Genomic DNA, 15,497 nt, shown 5'->3' with positions numbered 1-15,497 from the left:
AAGATAGCTAAGCGTCATACGTAGACAGTGACAGTGACAGATGCAGCTAGCTCCTAAATCCTGATCCACTCACATATGTCCTGAGCTACGTACTGCCAAATTGTCATACTATAGAGATTAAGCTTTCATCTGTCGAGCCATTTAGTTCCTGATCAGAGCGACACGTATGTACGTATGCTAATCAACATTATATTAGAGATTATTGAAATTTTGTTTTTTTCTAAGGGTTCACTAGTTTCATAGCATCGGCATTATTTATATATTTTTTACAGAATATCACATTCCTTTTTGTGTGTTTGTTTTTGAATCAAAGGGGTTTGCCCCGGCCCCAACTTCGCCATGTTAGCCCCTGAAAAACAAATTCATTTCGGAACAACCATAAGCTCCTTTTGTTTCTTTTTTGTGTGTTATCATTATAGAAACACCATCCAGTATGGCCGAAAGATGGCTTTTGGATGTGGATCTGACGCCCCACGAGAATGACTGCCTTTAAATAAACTCAGGTGATGCAGAAATTTATAGGAGTACGATGGACAACGCTGCATGCATACCACATCATAGTGTTTAATTTTTGCTACACACACACACACACGTTGTAATGATGCTGCAGTCGTCCCTTTCGGGTTAGGAACTGACGAGAGGCTGGCTGCTATGCCTCTGATCTGATGGCGATGCTGGAAAATTGTCAAAGCTAATAAACAAGAGATCATCATTATATTAGGGCCACGCTACCTCTTCTTCTTTTTTGATCATCAATCAATAGTACTACTACGTACCGCTGATGCATGCGTTCGAATTCCAGTTTCTTTCTGCCTGTTTTAATCAGACTTTGGCAGGGCATGTGTGCGTGTGTGTCACTCACGAGCATGTATTCTGAAAGCAACCATGCAAGCACAGCGGTGCAGTTTTCATCGATCCTAGCCTGGGGACAAACTTTATTTTATTTTGCGAATATAGCTTGGGGACAAACTTGAGGAATACATGTTAGACTTTAGCCGGCGTCGTTTTCATCTCTCATTCCTCCATCACTTTGTTTAATTAACTATACATGCAAAGATACATATGGTTGTCATCTATATCTAGCTTGTCTAGGGATGCATATAACAAATTAACCAGTTGTATTCTAGATTGCCGTCGGGGGATTAGATCAGATATAGTATGTTATTGCGCAGCTGAATCACGATGAGTCGAAGAAGAATGCAGATTGCAAGAATCCTCGGTGTATAATATTCGAGGAACTCAGTTGTTCCAAGTTAGACGGTTGCAGTGTTGCCATCCATCCAGGGGTTGAGTTCAGACATATCTCGTTGACATTATGTATCTCAACAAAACAAGGACGTCGAGTTGATGTCACAGCTGCATATACTGCACTGCGCCAGGATACGGATCATGATCCAGCTCCTCTTGCCGCGTGCAAATGAACTCGAACATTTTCTTTTATTTTACTTTGCACGGGTACTTCGAGTCTTAACCATCCCAGGTCTGAACCCTGCGACACAGCACAGCACTAGTATAGTGCATGCATCCTGTTAATGCGGAAGGTTTCATATAATCCACGTGACTTTGACTGAAATTGTCGAGTTAGTATACTTGACCGTCTCCGTCTGGCTCGGCGCCCACACTTCCTCACACTACGCGTTTTCATCCACTGGATCGATGGACACGCGCTACGCATTTTACGTAGTGTATACACATCTATAGGGAGTCAGTCAGTAATCATGGCTGAGTCATCGATACTCACCTAGCACTAGCAGCCACTTATTGGCCACTTGATTCAAACCATGCATATAACCCCAAGTCTCCTTTCAATAGAAATGAAAAATGATGGGTGAGATCCATGGAGTAGCAGCAGGTAATTTGTGATTACGTTTGTGAGTGTTTGCCGACAAGCAAGGAGGTTGCGTAGAGGTTAGACGAAATTCAATGGGTTCATTTTGCCATTGCATGCCATGCATGATTAATTGCTCAAATAATGCCGCTGCTGTTAGCAAAAGCAGCAGCAGCACCAAGCAAGGGGCCTCTGTCTGCATTTGGTTATGCCATTCAATTTCTGTTGAAAAAGTGCACCTGTCTATCCGATGCGTGAGCTCGCCTAATTATCACATGCACATATACTCTTAACACATGACTGACATTTGAAGGATCGACATGCAACCATATTGATCTTATCTGCTTCACCCATGGTGCTTTTAATTTGTTTGCGGGACAAAGCAAAGCTACCATGAAAATGTCAGTGCAGTGAGATCAATTTTCAACGTTTTTCTGGTGAAAAACAAACAGTCCGTTCTGTTCCCACGTCAAGGAAGACACGCCGTGACGCCCGGCCTGCGCCACGCCCTAGCCGAAGACACCGACCCACGGCGATCTCCCCGTGTGAGAGGACAAGAGATTCCCGCCGCCGACCAGGCTTCGCCCGGCCGTGCCTTCTGGCGGCGGCAAGGGAGGAGGGAGGAGGGGAGGGAACCGGCGGAGGCAGCGATCTAGGGTTTTCTTCCCGTCGCCACATAGGGGTGAGGAAGAGGGAGCGGGCCGATAGACCTGACTCGCTTAGAGCATCTCCAATAAATGATGCAAATTTGGAGATGCAAAATTTACATCATCGAAAAGTGCATTTCATTTTTATATCTTCAAAAAAGAGGCAACTTCAACAGATGATGTATATTGAAGATGTAAAAGTACAACTCCAATAGATGATGCAAAGTGAAGATGTAAAATTAGAAATTTCAACTACTACTTCATTTGAATTCAGACATAGTTCAAACATAATTCAAATATAGTTCTAATTAAATACATAAATTAAACGACTACTAAAACTAATTTAAACTACTTGTTGTCCGAGGGCATCCAGTACTCCTCGTCGTCCTCATCCGAGGGCCCCCAGAACTCCTCGACGGGGATCACCGTCGAGGGGCCGGCCTCGCCCTCCTTCACCTCCTCCTTCTGCCTGGTGTCGCGCTTCCAGAAGTGCTCCCGCACAAACCTCGTCCTCGCCATCGCCGTCTCGTCGCTATCGCCAGGACCAACGACAATGGCCGGCCTCTTATTCGTTATCTCCTCCATCTGAATGCCCTCTGGCACGAGGAACTTCGCATCCGCCTGGGTCTCGATCTTCGGGAAGTTGAGGTCCGTCTTTGGCCTCCTGGCACGCCACACTGCCACATCGTAGGCACGCGCGGCCTTGCCGGCGGTGGTGTAGGTGCCGAGCCAGAAGTGGCAACCGGCGTCGGAGAACTCGACGCCGCGAAGTTGCCGAACGTCTTCGCCCGCACGCCGAAGAACCCCGTCTTGCTCTTCGGGAGCTTCTTCGGCGGCATGGCGATGACAGGTGGCAGCTGGGCGGCGGCAAGACGGCGCAATTCGGGAGGCACCGGTTGTGCTTGGGGACGTCAGCCGAGGAACATCGGGGCGACGGGGGTGGCGAATCAGGGCGGTGACGTCGGGATGGCGGCAGGGCGGCGAGGGTGGCGGATCGAGGCGGTGTCGTCGGGATGGCGGCAGGGCGGCGGGGGTGGCGAATCGGGGCGGTGACGTCAGGACGGCGGCAGGGCGGCGAGGGTGGCGGATCGGGGCGGTGTCATCGGGATGGTGGCAGGGCGGCGGGGGTGGCGAATCGGGACGGTGACGTCGGGACGGCGGCATCGGGGGAATTTCGGGGCGGCGACGGTTGTGCTTGGGGGCGGCGGCCGAGGAGCGTCGAGGCGGTGGGGTTGGCGAATTGGGGTGGCGGTGGATACGAGTACTTGCTATTAAACACATGACTGACATTTGAAGGATCAATATACAACCATATTGATCTTATCTGCTTCATTCATCTATGGGGTTGCTATGGCAGAAACTTTTGCCCCCATCACGTTTAATTAGTTTGCAGGACAAAGCAAAGCTACCCTGGAGATGTCAGCGCACCGAGATCGATTTTCAACGTTTTTCTGGTGAGTGAAAAACAAGACGTCTCTTGTGTTCCCACGTAAAAGAAAAAGAAAAAAAATATGTTGTTTCAGATATGAACAGCGTCACGATGATACTACTATATTTTACCATACATATGAGCATCAAAGCCTCAAAGGTGAGGTCAGGTAGGTGGCAGCCAATGCAAGTTCCTGGCTGCACACATGATAGCTGCTGCACCTGTCATGAGGAAAAAAAAATCCTCACACCAAACTGAATCCCATCAACCCCATCTAAATCACAGCTTCTTTTTTCCCCTGTGCCGTGCACACATGCAACAGTTCATGACGACCGTCTAACCAACCAGCCAGCTCCAGGCTCATCAAACCAAACTGAGAATAACCTGCCTACACTACAGTCAAGTTGGTGAATCATGACGCCTTTTTACACGCAGGTGAAAATGTGAAAGAAAAGACGGCGAGATGCGCATATATCGTCGTGTGCATTTCCCAACAAGCGACAGCTTCGACCCGGTGGACTCCCTTTTTCTCGTGTCAAGATCACGAAAAGATTTGACGATCGGGAGGCCGCACGATGGGGAAAGTGGAGAAAAAAGTGTCTTCAGGCGCAGTGTTCATCAAGCTTCCTGCATCCGTGTCAACTCTCCAAGCACAAACATGAGATCGCACCAAACCAGACCAACAGCGTTTCTTTCTCAAGATCCATCAAACCGCATGCACATGAATGTGATGCATGGTGCAATTGCAGCTTGTGATCCAAGAGAAACAAGAGGAAATCAATCAATCCATCCATCCATCCATCTCTTCTAGAAGCATGACCAGTAGTTACTACTGGCATTTTTATGCAGGGAATTAAGAAGCATTTTTCTTGTTGTTGATGTTGAAGAAACTGAGAGGAACCAATCAATCATGCTGTGAAAAATACGTGAAAGCTACAGTATATCACTGGTCCTTTTCAGTTCTCTCCAAACCTGCAATGAAACCGGCAGGAAGAAGAAGAAGGTGCACGGCCACCAGCAATTAATCCGGGAAAGGGAAACCGGCCGCTGCCAAATGGCCTGGAAAAAGGGGCACCGGTGGCGTAAGATTGGGAAGAAAAGATGAAGATGAAAGCTTGAGGCAACGTAACTTTCCAGGTTATTAGGAGGGTCACATCTCAACGGTAGGTAACTACTGGACTCGACTCGATAGCCTTACCTCATAAGCTGGGTAGGTAAATACCCCTACTATGCCTAATCGTCCAAGCAATGCACAATCAACTGATAGTTTTTTTCTAGAATACGCATGAGCATGCGTATCTTATATTGATATAGAAGACAATCAAATAATGATAATAATTGTTACCTGCAAGAAATGGATCATGCCAAATGCGCTCACAAGGATTTATTTATCTCTCTCGGAAAAATGCGCCTTGACCACTTCAGGTCCCATCCTCCACTCACTGATCCTTGTACAATTCCTTGCTCACAACGCGCGCGGCGAGAAAAACAAGGTGCTTTTATCGATATATATTCTGCCACGCCATTGGCATTGCGATTCCGCGGCTGTCGACCGACCGTTCACTCCCTGCAACAAGAAACATATATAAAAGCAAAAGAAACAAAGAAAGAAAGAAGAAAAACGGTATCATGTTCATAATGTGGTCTGAGATACGAATTCTGCCTCACAAGCCAAGTCAGGAACCCAAGACGTTTTCTTCCTTTACTCCTTTTCCCTATGCAGCAGCGCGTCTTGATCCACACCGCACGGCCTCCTGAATTGACATGCCAACCTCTCAACCCTTTCACGGGGATCATGTGTGTGTGCCACCAATTTAACCAGGAAAAAGGGAACTGTTTTTCCTTCCCTTTCGCGACGTCATCGGGTTTTTCCTTTTCGCCGATTTTATGGGGAGAGCTGACCTCGACAGAGCTTCAGCGACAACATGTGCCACATGTGGCAAATTTTGTAATGTCTTCATGGGTGATATCTATTAGTACCACCACTACCAGCAAGCTGTGAGTTGGCTTCAAAATAAAGAGAAACTGGGACATCAGCTGCTGCTTATTTTCTATTTTTCTTCCATATATGTCAGAAAGCACAGTCAAAGACTAGACAGGGTCCTGCAGAAGACAACAAAAGGAAGATAAAACTCTCATTTTCATATCTGAGCAGTGGCCAAACTCGCCAAGCGTCAGCAGCAACTAGGGTTCCAGAGGGGACAAAATTTCTCCTGACAACTCTTTTGTTTTGAAACAAAAGAGGTGACAACAGAAATTTGTCCTCAATTGTTTTGTTTCAAACAAGTGAATGAAACTCGCAGCAACGCAAGCATCAGCAGCAACAAGGTTCTAGAGACGATGAAATTTCTCCTGACAATTGTTTTGTTTCAAAGATGTGACCAAATCTCTAAAAAATTGCCACTAGGACTTCTATAAGGACAACAAAATGCTGTAAGAAAAATCAGCTTCCTTTTTTGCGTGTGTGGGCCGCGGGGGGTGAAGAAATTAAGACAAGACACCTCCCAAGTCTGGTATGATGAATGTTCAGAAGCAGCATTTCAACGGCAAGAAGAGCCTGGTTCAGTGTACACGGCCTCAACACCTTTTTCTGCCAAGTACTTGTATTGAACTCCCACAAATGATGCAGAGAAAAAACTTGATGAAACTGTGGTGTAAAACTCGGGCAGTGAAAACATGACTTTCACAAAATTGAGACTAAACATTGAGGAAGACAATGTTAATATCTATATGTGATTTCTAGCTTTCAACAAGTTCAGCATACAAATTACGGAGTACAAGCTCTGACAGAGGCCCAGTCCGGCAATAAAGTGCCGGACATGGCAACTTTGTGAAACCAGATTTATTCCTCATAGTCCACTGCATCCCCAGAAGAACCATCCTTGAGATGAAGGTGCTTCTCCCTCCTCTGGAAGTCAGTCAGGCCTTTCCCGCTACCAGTGACCCCCACCTTACCTCTGTGATCTTCCGGTGACTTGAAGATGCTCTCCTTCTTGCGACCCGAAAAGAATCCCACCTGAAAGCAAACAGAACAAAAAAAATCGAAGTCTAAGTGAACAGTCCGATCGACAAAAGGAAGCAATTGTAGATAGGCCAGTTAGGGTGTCATTAGACTGCTCTAGCCAAATACTCGTATAAGGGCTTGCAAGCTCTTCTGGAGATAGTTTTAGCCAAATAGTGAGGAAGTCCCACTGCCTTCTAGCGGCTAGGAATAGAGATGTTACCTTCTTAGCCTTTCCTTTGGTAGTCTGGAACTGTTGCCATGCATTTTGCCGCTTATTCTGTGCGAAATCTAGTTGCTCAAAGCGGGCTTTTGACTTGAAAGCATGGATCTTCTTACGCTTTGCAGCTTTCTGCAGACACAAAAGCCAGTCAGAACACATGACCCATTTGATGCAGCTATAAAAAATTACAAGGCATGCTTGTTTGCAAGATCAGAAGGATTCTATAAATGGAAGTACAAATGAGCCGCTAATTAAAATGGGGCAAGAAGAACACCACTAGACATAATGTGGAAGCCCTGAGGTTTGTCATAAAGCTATACCTGGGGTGTTCATGGACATGAATGTACATACTTGTTTGTAACAAATGCATTCAATCCTCAAAAGTGAGGATCAGTCAACTTTGTTCCTTTAAAGGCAGAAGTAATATGATGAATGGTGGCACATGGGAGGTATTCAAGGCTAACTTTGCAATTGTAAATATATTGAACAAAAGACCAATTCACTTACCACATCTTCTGGATCATTTGGATCGATCTTAAGTTTTGTGGGTAAGCTACGAATCTGATAGTCAGATGTTGCTGCTTGTTCAACTTTTCTCTTTAATGCCATTTTTGTCGCTTCAGCTTCTTTTTCAGCTAGTCCTAAAGCATCAGCAGCTTCCACGTCAAGTGCCCTGACATTAGCAGGGTCCACCTGTATAAGGCAAAAAAAAAGTTTGCACACACTATTATATTGAAGTAAAAACTGATATGTAAACTGAAGCGACAACTAAAAAGACTGGTATGTAAACTGAAGCCAGCATTCTATTTATTTATATTATACTAACATATTCACATGCCAAGTGGAATTTCAGAAATTATGGGTGCCAGTTTGGTCCAACAAAAGACAAAACACTACAGGCAAAGGTTATTTAAGTCGGTGAATTCCTTTGTACGTTAAGGATGCTAAACAGGAATAAGCATTACAATGGGAAAATAAACAGGATGGCAGATACAGCCAAATGCCATTAGAAATTCTTTTCGCTGCAGATGAAAAGCATATATGACGATGCATTACTTGACAACTCAACAACTTCAGAAGCAGGGCAAAACATCATGGTCATAACATATATGTACTCCGTCAAATTTTATGAATATGCAAATTGCATCCCGATGACAAAAGTATTACATGAATGACCTCAAACCAATGAAGCTGTCAAAGACAGAGACTTAAGCCATATGACCAACAATTAGCATACCTCTTCCTTGTTTCCCCAGCCTTCATAACTTACAAAATAACCAATTGGTGTCAGACCTTCAATTGTCGCATTGTACCTAATAATTTAGCTGATCAAACAAATTGCAAACAGACTATATATGCAAAAATAAACAGAAGAATGTACAATTGCAACATACACATATATCTCAAAAGGTCTTACCACTCCCCATCTTCACTATACACAGCTTGCACTTTGGTACCAACTGCAAATTTTTCATGGGATTGTGAGAGGTCATCCAGTGCCTAAAAACAGATAAAGTATGTTAGTGGTATGAAACGGTTATGATGAACAGAAGTGCACTTGTAACTTCCAGGTGAGCAATCCATATGTAAAACAAAACTACGAGTACCTCTGAGTGCACTCCAGCAGAATAATTTGGCGGTGATAGACCTACATCATTCTGCGCACTCTCACTTGGATTTGCAGTTGCCAAAAGCTCTTCGGTTAATGTAATAACCTGCAGTTGTTGCAGAGAAATACATTAGCGCAATTAACAAAACTAGACTCCTGCTATCATTTAAACTGTCCAAATTTTGTGATTCACTCAGAACAGCAGCATCGACACCCAAAATCTGAAGGAGGTACTCTACCATGAGACACAAACCTGCAACCAATCAAGATAAAGGGTAATGGACAACTTTGAAGCTATGAAATTTTATATTTAGTGTTCATAAGTTATATATGGTTGCTCAGATGGTCCCTACCATTGACATAATCTACCTTCTCACCTTTCAAGATTACAATAAAATCTAAATGGCCCAAAAACAAATCCACTGTTCCAAGCTGCCTTTTCATGATAGCTTGCCGGGCATGGCTCCTTGTAACAAAGAAGAGAAAGGGATTGATAGCATAGGCCCCAAATTACAAAAAAGAAAGCAAACATCCTTTTGTTACAAACAGTTTACTCATACTAGCAACAAAGTAAAAGAAAAGGCATCTGATGATTAGCTGATATCAACACACAGCAGCATAATAAAAAATGCAGGATAACTCACCTCTTGAAGCTCCTTTTCCATATCAACATATTCAGAAATTCCAGCGTCATCTTTTTTCTCCTTGATGAACTTCCTAACCTACAATTGGACGACAAAAGATTACCCACAATGTAAATGAAAAAGCTTCACAACAAATGAGATTTGTAATAGGTAAAAGTAAAAGGAAATAGCACGAAACTGCAGTAAGAAAAAAAAAGGAATTTCAATAGCAGTTGACCTGCCATGTGCAATAGTGCAAGATCTACCCTGATAAACGATTAACTGGTCACCAGTTGAACACCTTGGCTAGTGTCCGGATAGATCAGAGCAGATGTCATATTTGTTTATAGAAGATCATTTAATCAATTTTCAATGTAAATCACTCCTCTAAAACAGAAAGACATGGACAAAATATTAAAAAGAGTGAGTAGAATCTAGCGCGAAACAATGACTGCAACAAGGGACCAAACTTGGAACAAATACATCAACAAGTCTCGAGACAAAATTCAACCACCATGTGCACTTTACAAAGCGTTAACCACATGAACATAAAAAGTTGCATGCTCTGATTTGTGAACCAGTGGACTGTTCTGTCTTCTGCACATATGTAAATTCAACAAAATGCAGGATCAAATGGGCGATGGACATCGAAACATTTTGCTCCACCAAGCAGCACCAACACAATACAGCCCTAGTATAGAATTCATGGGAACCAATCAAGCTACATAATGTGTCAATCCAGTGTTGTCCAATATGTATTTCTAAGAAGTCTCAGAATCCAACACTTACCTTAGGATTTTTTAACTCTGCAGTTCAAACTAATTTAGCTATCTATCGCTGACATGAGCAGGCAGATTTCCACAGATTGTTCCAATACCCGGCGTCCCTTTAACATAATGAAAATGATAACTCTTTTAGCTGGGGAAATAGTGATAAGAGCAGGTTATTACGGCTGCTCTACTATTTAATCAAAGGTTTAATCAATTGTAAGGTCCTGGACTTTTCACTTAGGCCTCTCGAAACCCTAGAATCGGACGCACATCCGAAACCTAATCTCTGAACACACAGCATCCAAAGCACAGAAACAAAGCACGTAGCTGCGCACAAATTATTGTGGCCCTAATAACGCGCAGCACCTAGGTGGGGAAACCAGAACTGATGGAGGAATCGCCGCAGCACAACGAATTACTACCGAGGATTGGACGCGAGGGGGGGATGGGGGGAGGGGGAGAGACCTCGCGGAGCTGGTCCTTGTAGGTGGAGAGATTGGAGGCGAGCTCCTCGACGCTGAGATCCTCCATGCCCGCCGCCTCCGACGCTCTCCTCCGGCTCGAGCTCGATTCGATTCGATTCGTGACGCCTCGCGCCGCCCGAGAGTTTTCTTTTTGTTCGTTTGGGGAAATCTTATTGTTGTTGTCTGTTCGTGGTGGGGATGGATTTTTATCGCGAGGAAGAAGAGGCCGAGTCGATTTGCCTCTTCCAATTGGGCTGGGACTCAGGGACTGCAACTCTCGGCCCATCGTGGGGTTTGCTGCGTGGATGCGCAAATGCGACGCGCGTGCGAGCGGGCTGGCCCGGCGCTGGGCGATTTTCGTTTTTTTGACACTCACTTATTCCCAAACCAATTCTCAAAAAGGAAAAACTTATTCCCAAACCACCGCTCAAAAAAGAAAAACTTATTCCCAAACCTATATAGTAGTTAAAAAAATCTTATTCCCAACCCTCGTGTTTGTGTAGGATTTATCTCTTTTGCTTACCATCTCATGGAAACCCTTTTCACCAATATCTTAGCCTTCTTTCCAGCTTATCACAGCATTCCTTGTAAGCGGTCCTCTCACTATTTCTACTTCTCGTGGTCTTGAGGTGTCTTGATCAGTCGATGTATCCAACACAGGCTCAGAGAAGACACCTCCTTCTCTCAACCATCTATACAAGGAAGAACTTACCACTATCCGGAGTCATTTTTTTCTGCCTTTTTTCATGTTTAATTGATTCTCCTTTTCATTTTTATTTTTATTTTATTTTGAATAAATAATTTCCAGATATTAAAGTTTTCACAAAATGAATTAATACTTTTAAAAATGCAAAGACGCGTTTAAATTATACGAACATTTTCCTACAATACGGAACTTTTTAGTTAGATAAAAAATCTTACAACATGTGAATGCTAATCTATTGACAATTTTATAAATTATATGAATATTTTTTAAATAATTTTTAAAATTACAAGAACAGTTTTAAAGGTGTGAATACTTTTCAAATTACTTGATATTTTAAAATGTAAATAATTATTATTTCCCCATCACATTTTAAAAAATATTGGAAAGTATATACATGTATATATGTTAATTTTAAGGTTTAAACAAAGAAAAATGATGTCCCTGAGCTCATTCAGAGGTCCTTCAGGCGGAGCTAGCGCTCGGTGGAAATGAGCGACACATTTTTGCACCTCAGTTGATGGGCAAGTTTTCGCTAGAAGATCCAGCCAAAACAACTTAAAGTGCATTTAAATTTAACAAGGCTCTGGTGGACATCACACAAGGAGTTCATGTGGACGCACACTTGCTATGAAGGGTAGCTCAAAACAGGACGTGTCAGAGTAGGATATTGCTGGACAGGGTGCCAAACAATGCCCCAGTTGTGCAAGGAGTAAGACGCAAAAGCGGCCGACACGACAAATTCATTGGGCTTCGTATCCACTTGCATCGAGCATGCCTTGGAGTTGCTCATGTCAGTACAATCCAGCAGCTCGAACCGTAATACACGTGAGAGAGGAAGAAGCCGCGAACATCACCATGGACCTAGACACCCAAAAATGGAGTGGGGCGAGATCTTTCAGGGCGAGGACGGTGTGCAATAGGTGGCAAAGTGGCCTTGCTACCTATTCCATTAGAAACCACAGATTTTTAGGTCCAACACATGGCTCAAACTTCAAAGTGTTTCAACATGTAAAAAGGTGGTTCAAACTAAAATAAAGCAATGTTATTCCTTACTTATGGTGTAGCGTCTTGTTTTATCACTTACAACATGTATACACTCCGGGGGCAACAAAAAATAAAAAATAAAATGTACACTCATGACCGAATAATGCCGTTGCATCAGCTAGCAAGCAAACGGTAGAAACAAAAACCCTAATGTCTTCTTTTAAGGAAAACCAAAGCCCTGATTTTTTTTGAAGCATAAAAACTTTATTCTTATAAAATTGTCATATCATTTACTTAAGAGGAAGAATAAATTCAAGAGCATCGGACTCCCAAGTTTCAGACAAACTCGAGCTAAAAGAATGTTTAGCTAGACTATCAACAACTAGATTGACTTCTCTACTATAGTAAATAAAACTGACACTAGCAAAGTGTAAAGCCAGTTGATTGCATTTTGTTAAAATTGATCATGAGGGCCTACATACAAATCGGAATTCGTTAACACCTCCAAAGCAAACATGCTTCAGACTCAGTGATAATTTTAGTGCACCCAATATTTGCTGCTAGAATCAATCCACTTCGGATAACTTTCAACTCAGTTGATTCAACATTGTAATCTTAAAAAAAGCTGATTCAACATTAGAGAGGTAATTCCCAGGTTGCTGCTGCTATAAAATTTACATGGTTGTCCCTCGCCACAGCACCATTAACTCCCGATAAAGTTTTAGCATGAAATGACACGTCGATATTAATTTTTACAGTCCCCTCACTTGGCTGTTTTTTCAGCATGTGATCAATCTTACGAACTAGCTGGTTCGGTGTCGATAGAAATTTGTAGCTAACACCCATATATTCATGGCCGTATGATTTGGAGTCTGGATAGTATTTCCTTTTGTACTATGTCATCTCTGCCATCAGATGTACCACATAGTCACCAGGATCAATTCAGCAACAGGTATGTCACGCACAACTGAGCATAGATGGATAAGAGTTTCTGAGTTGACTGAGCCGAAGCGATCCTGCATAACAGTTGTTCGGTCGATTAGGCCTAGTTCTGCCCATACGTCCTTTGCCCGTGAACAGGTAAAGAGGCAGTGTTGGATATCCTCAAATACAATTTTACATAAGGGATATTCGGGTATAAGAGGGATGTGTCTACCCGCCAGCACGCCCAAGCATGGGAGTATCCCTCTAGAAATTTCCATCCAAAATGCTTAATTTTTTCAGGGATTCGGAGCTGCCAAAGATCTTTCCAAATTGTGTTAATATTTGCACTCACTGGGCTATCTCCTCTCAAAAAATGATGCCCAAACAGGTGATCAAATTCCACATGTTAGGACGAACGGACAGAGATGGTCCGAGATCTTGTGAAGTTTCAGGCCACGAAGTCTTCCATTGCCTCAACATGAAAAAAAAATTGCATAGTTCTATTGACATAAATTACGGAAAATACAGACTCGATGTGAACCTCATCCCACTGTCCCCATGTGGGGGTCAATTATCTCTTGGTCGTTACTCAACATTGTCCCTCCTCTTGGTGTTATGATTTTTCTAGACTGTACTACAAGGGATCCAAGGGTCTTCCAAAATGTTTATGTGTGAACTTGATCCCACCCGCCAAATGCATCCTCTCTTAAAGGTCCGAATTCCTGAAAGTGCGTTATATCGACTAGAGGGGGGGTGAATAGGCGATTTTTATGAAAGTCTTCAAAACGTGGAAGTTTCGAAGACAAACGATAGAAATAAACCTATAACCATGCAGCGGAAGGTAGACTACACTAGGTAAACCACAGTCATATATTCAATAAAGTGAAAGCACAATGACTAATAGCAGCTAGGTAGTAAGGATCAGGTAGGAAGATATTAAGAAGCCAAACAAAACACGCAGTCACTCAGTGAAGACAAAAGATAGTGCAATCATACAATGACTTCACAAGGAACAACAGTAAGTAAAGGGAAGGGAAGGATGAAACCAGTGACTCGTTGAAGATAATGATTTGTTGGACCAGTTCCAGTTGCTGTGACAACTGTACATCTGGTTAGGGCGGCTAGGTATTTAAACCTGAGGACACCCAGTCCTGAACACGCAGCTCAGGACACCCAGTCCTCACTGTATTCCCCTTGAGCTAAGGTCACACAGACCTCGCCCAATCACTCTGGTAAGTCTTCAAGGTAGACTCCCAAACCTTCACAGACTTCGTTCACCGGCGATTCACAATGTCTCTTGGACGCTCAGAACTCGACGCCTAACTGGCTGGAGGATTCACAGTCCTCAAGTGTAATAAGTCTTCAGATCACTCAGACAAGAAGATTTAAGTGATGCCTAATTCTCTTTGGCTCTGGGTGGTTAGGGCTTTATCCTCGCAAGGAATTCTCTCTCAAAGGCTTCGAGGTGGGTTGCTCTCAAACGACAAAAGCCGTACACTAACTCTGAGCAGCCAACCGTTTATGGTTGTAGGGGGTGGGCTATTTATAGCCACTAGGCAACCCGACCTGATTTGTCCGAAATGACCCTGGGTCACTAAGGAACTGACACGTGTTCCAACGGCCAGATTTCAAACTCACACGGTAACTTTACTTGGGCTACAAGCAAAGCTGACTTGTCCGACTCTGGACAAGATTCGCTCTCATAGTCTTCACTCGAAGACATAGGTTTTGGTTAGGCATCACTTCAGTCATTCTGACTGGTTCTCTTGGACCCCACTTAATAGTACGGTGGTTCCTATGACTCAATAAAGAAGAAACAGAACTACGAAAGATCTAAGTCTTCGAGCTCCATATGCTTCATGTCACGTCTTCTCTTGTCATAGTCTTCAATGTGAATATCTTCATATACCACCTTTGCCATCGATGTCTTCATACATTTTTAGGGGCCATCTCTGGTAGGAAAACCGAATCAATGAGGGACTTCTACCTGTGTTATCCTGCAATTCTCACAAACACATTAGTCCCTCAACTAGGTTTGTCGTAAATACTCCAAAACCAACTAGGGGTGGCACTAGATGCACTTACAATTCCTGCAATAATGCTTTGCCATGTGAACGAGGAACCTTTCTTTGGGCCTGCTTTTAGTATGTCACCATCTGGATAGTACTTAGCACTCAGCACATGTGCACACAGAGAGTCAGGATTTTGGAGAAGTCGCCAACACTGCTTTGCTAACATACCAAGATTAAAATTGTGAAGGTCTCTAAACCCCATGCCATCCTTCTTCTT

The 15,497-nt window shown here is 43.4% G+C and overlaps 1 protein-coding gene across 1 annotated transcript; it reads right to left on the bottom strand.

Annotated features, from left to right (window-relative positions):
• Nucleotides 1-6,559: 6,559 nt before the first annotated feature.
• LOC125528438 (nucleic acid binding/RNA binding protein) lies at nt 6,560-10,792 on the bottom strand. The gene is given in 11 exon segments (XM_087534439.1): nt 6,560-6,920; nt 7,129-7,257; nt 7,636-7,821; nt 8,366-8,441; nt 8,546-8,628; nt 8,736-8,843; nt 8,977-8,990; nt 9,091-9,175; nt 9,177-9,203; nt 9,382-9,459; nt 10,596-10,792. Coding segments are annotated over 11 exon segments (1,026 nt in total). The 5' UTR covers nt 10,662-10,792; the 3' UTR covers nt 6,560-6,746.
• Nucleotides 10,793-15,497: the final 4,705 nt, after the last annotated feature.

The sequence above is a fragment of the Triticum urartu genome, chromosome 7A, assembly GCF_056163025.1.
Source record: "Triticum urartu cultivar PI428250 chromosome 7A, HENAU_Tu73, whole genome shotgun sequence".
Lineage (NCBI taxonomy): Eukaryota > Viridiplantae > Streptophyta > Magnoliopsida > Poales > Poaceae > Triticum > Triticum urartu.
This window is presented reverse-complemented; position numbering and strand designations above follow the sequence as displayed.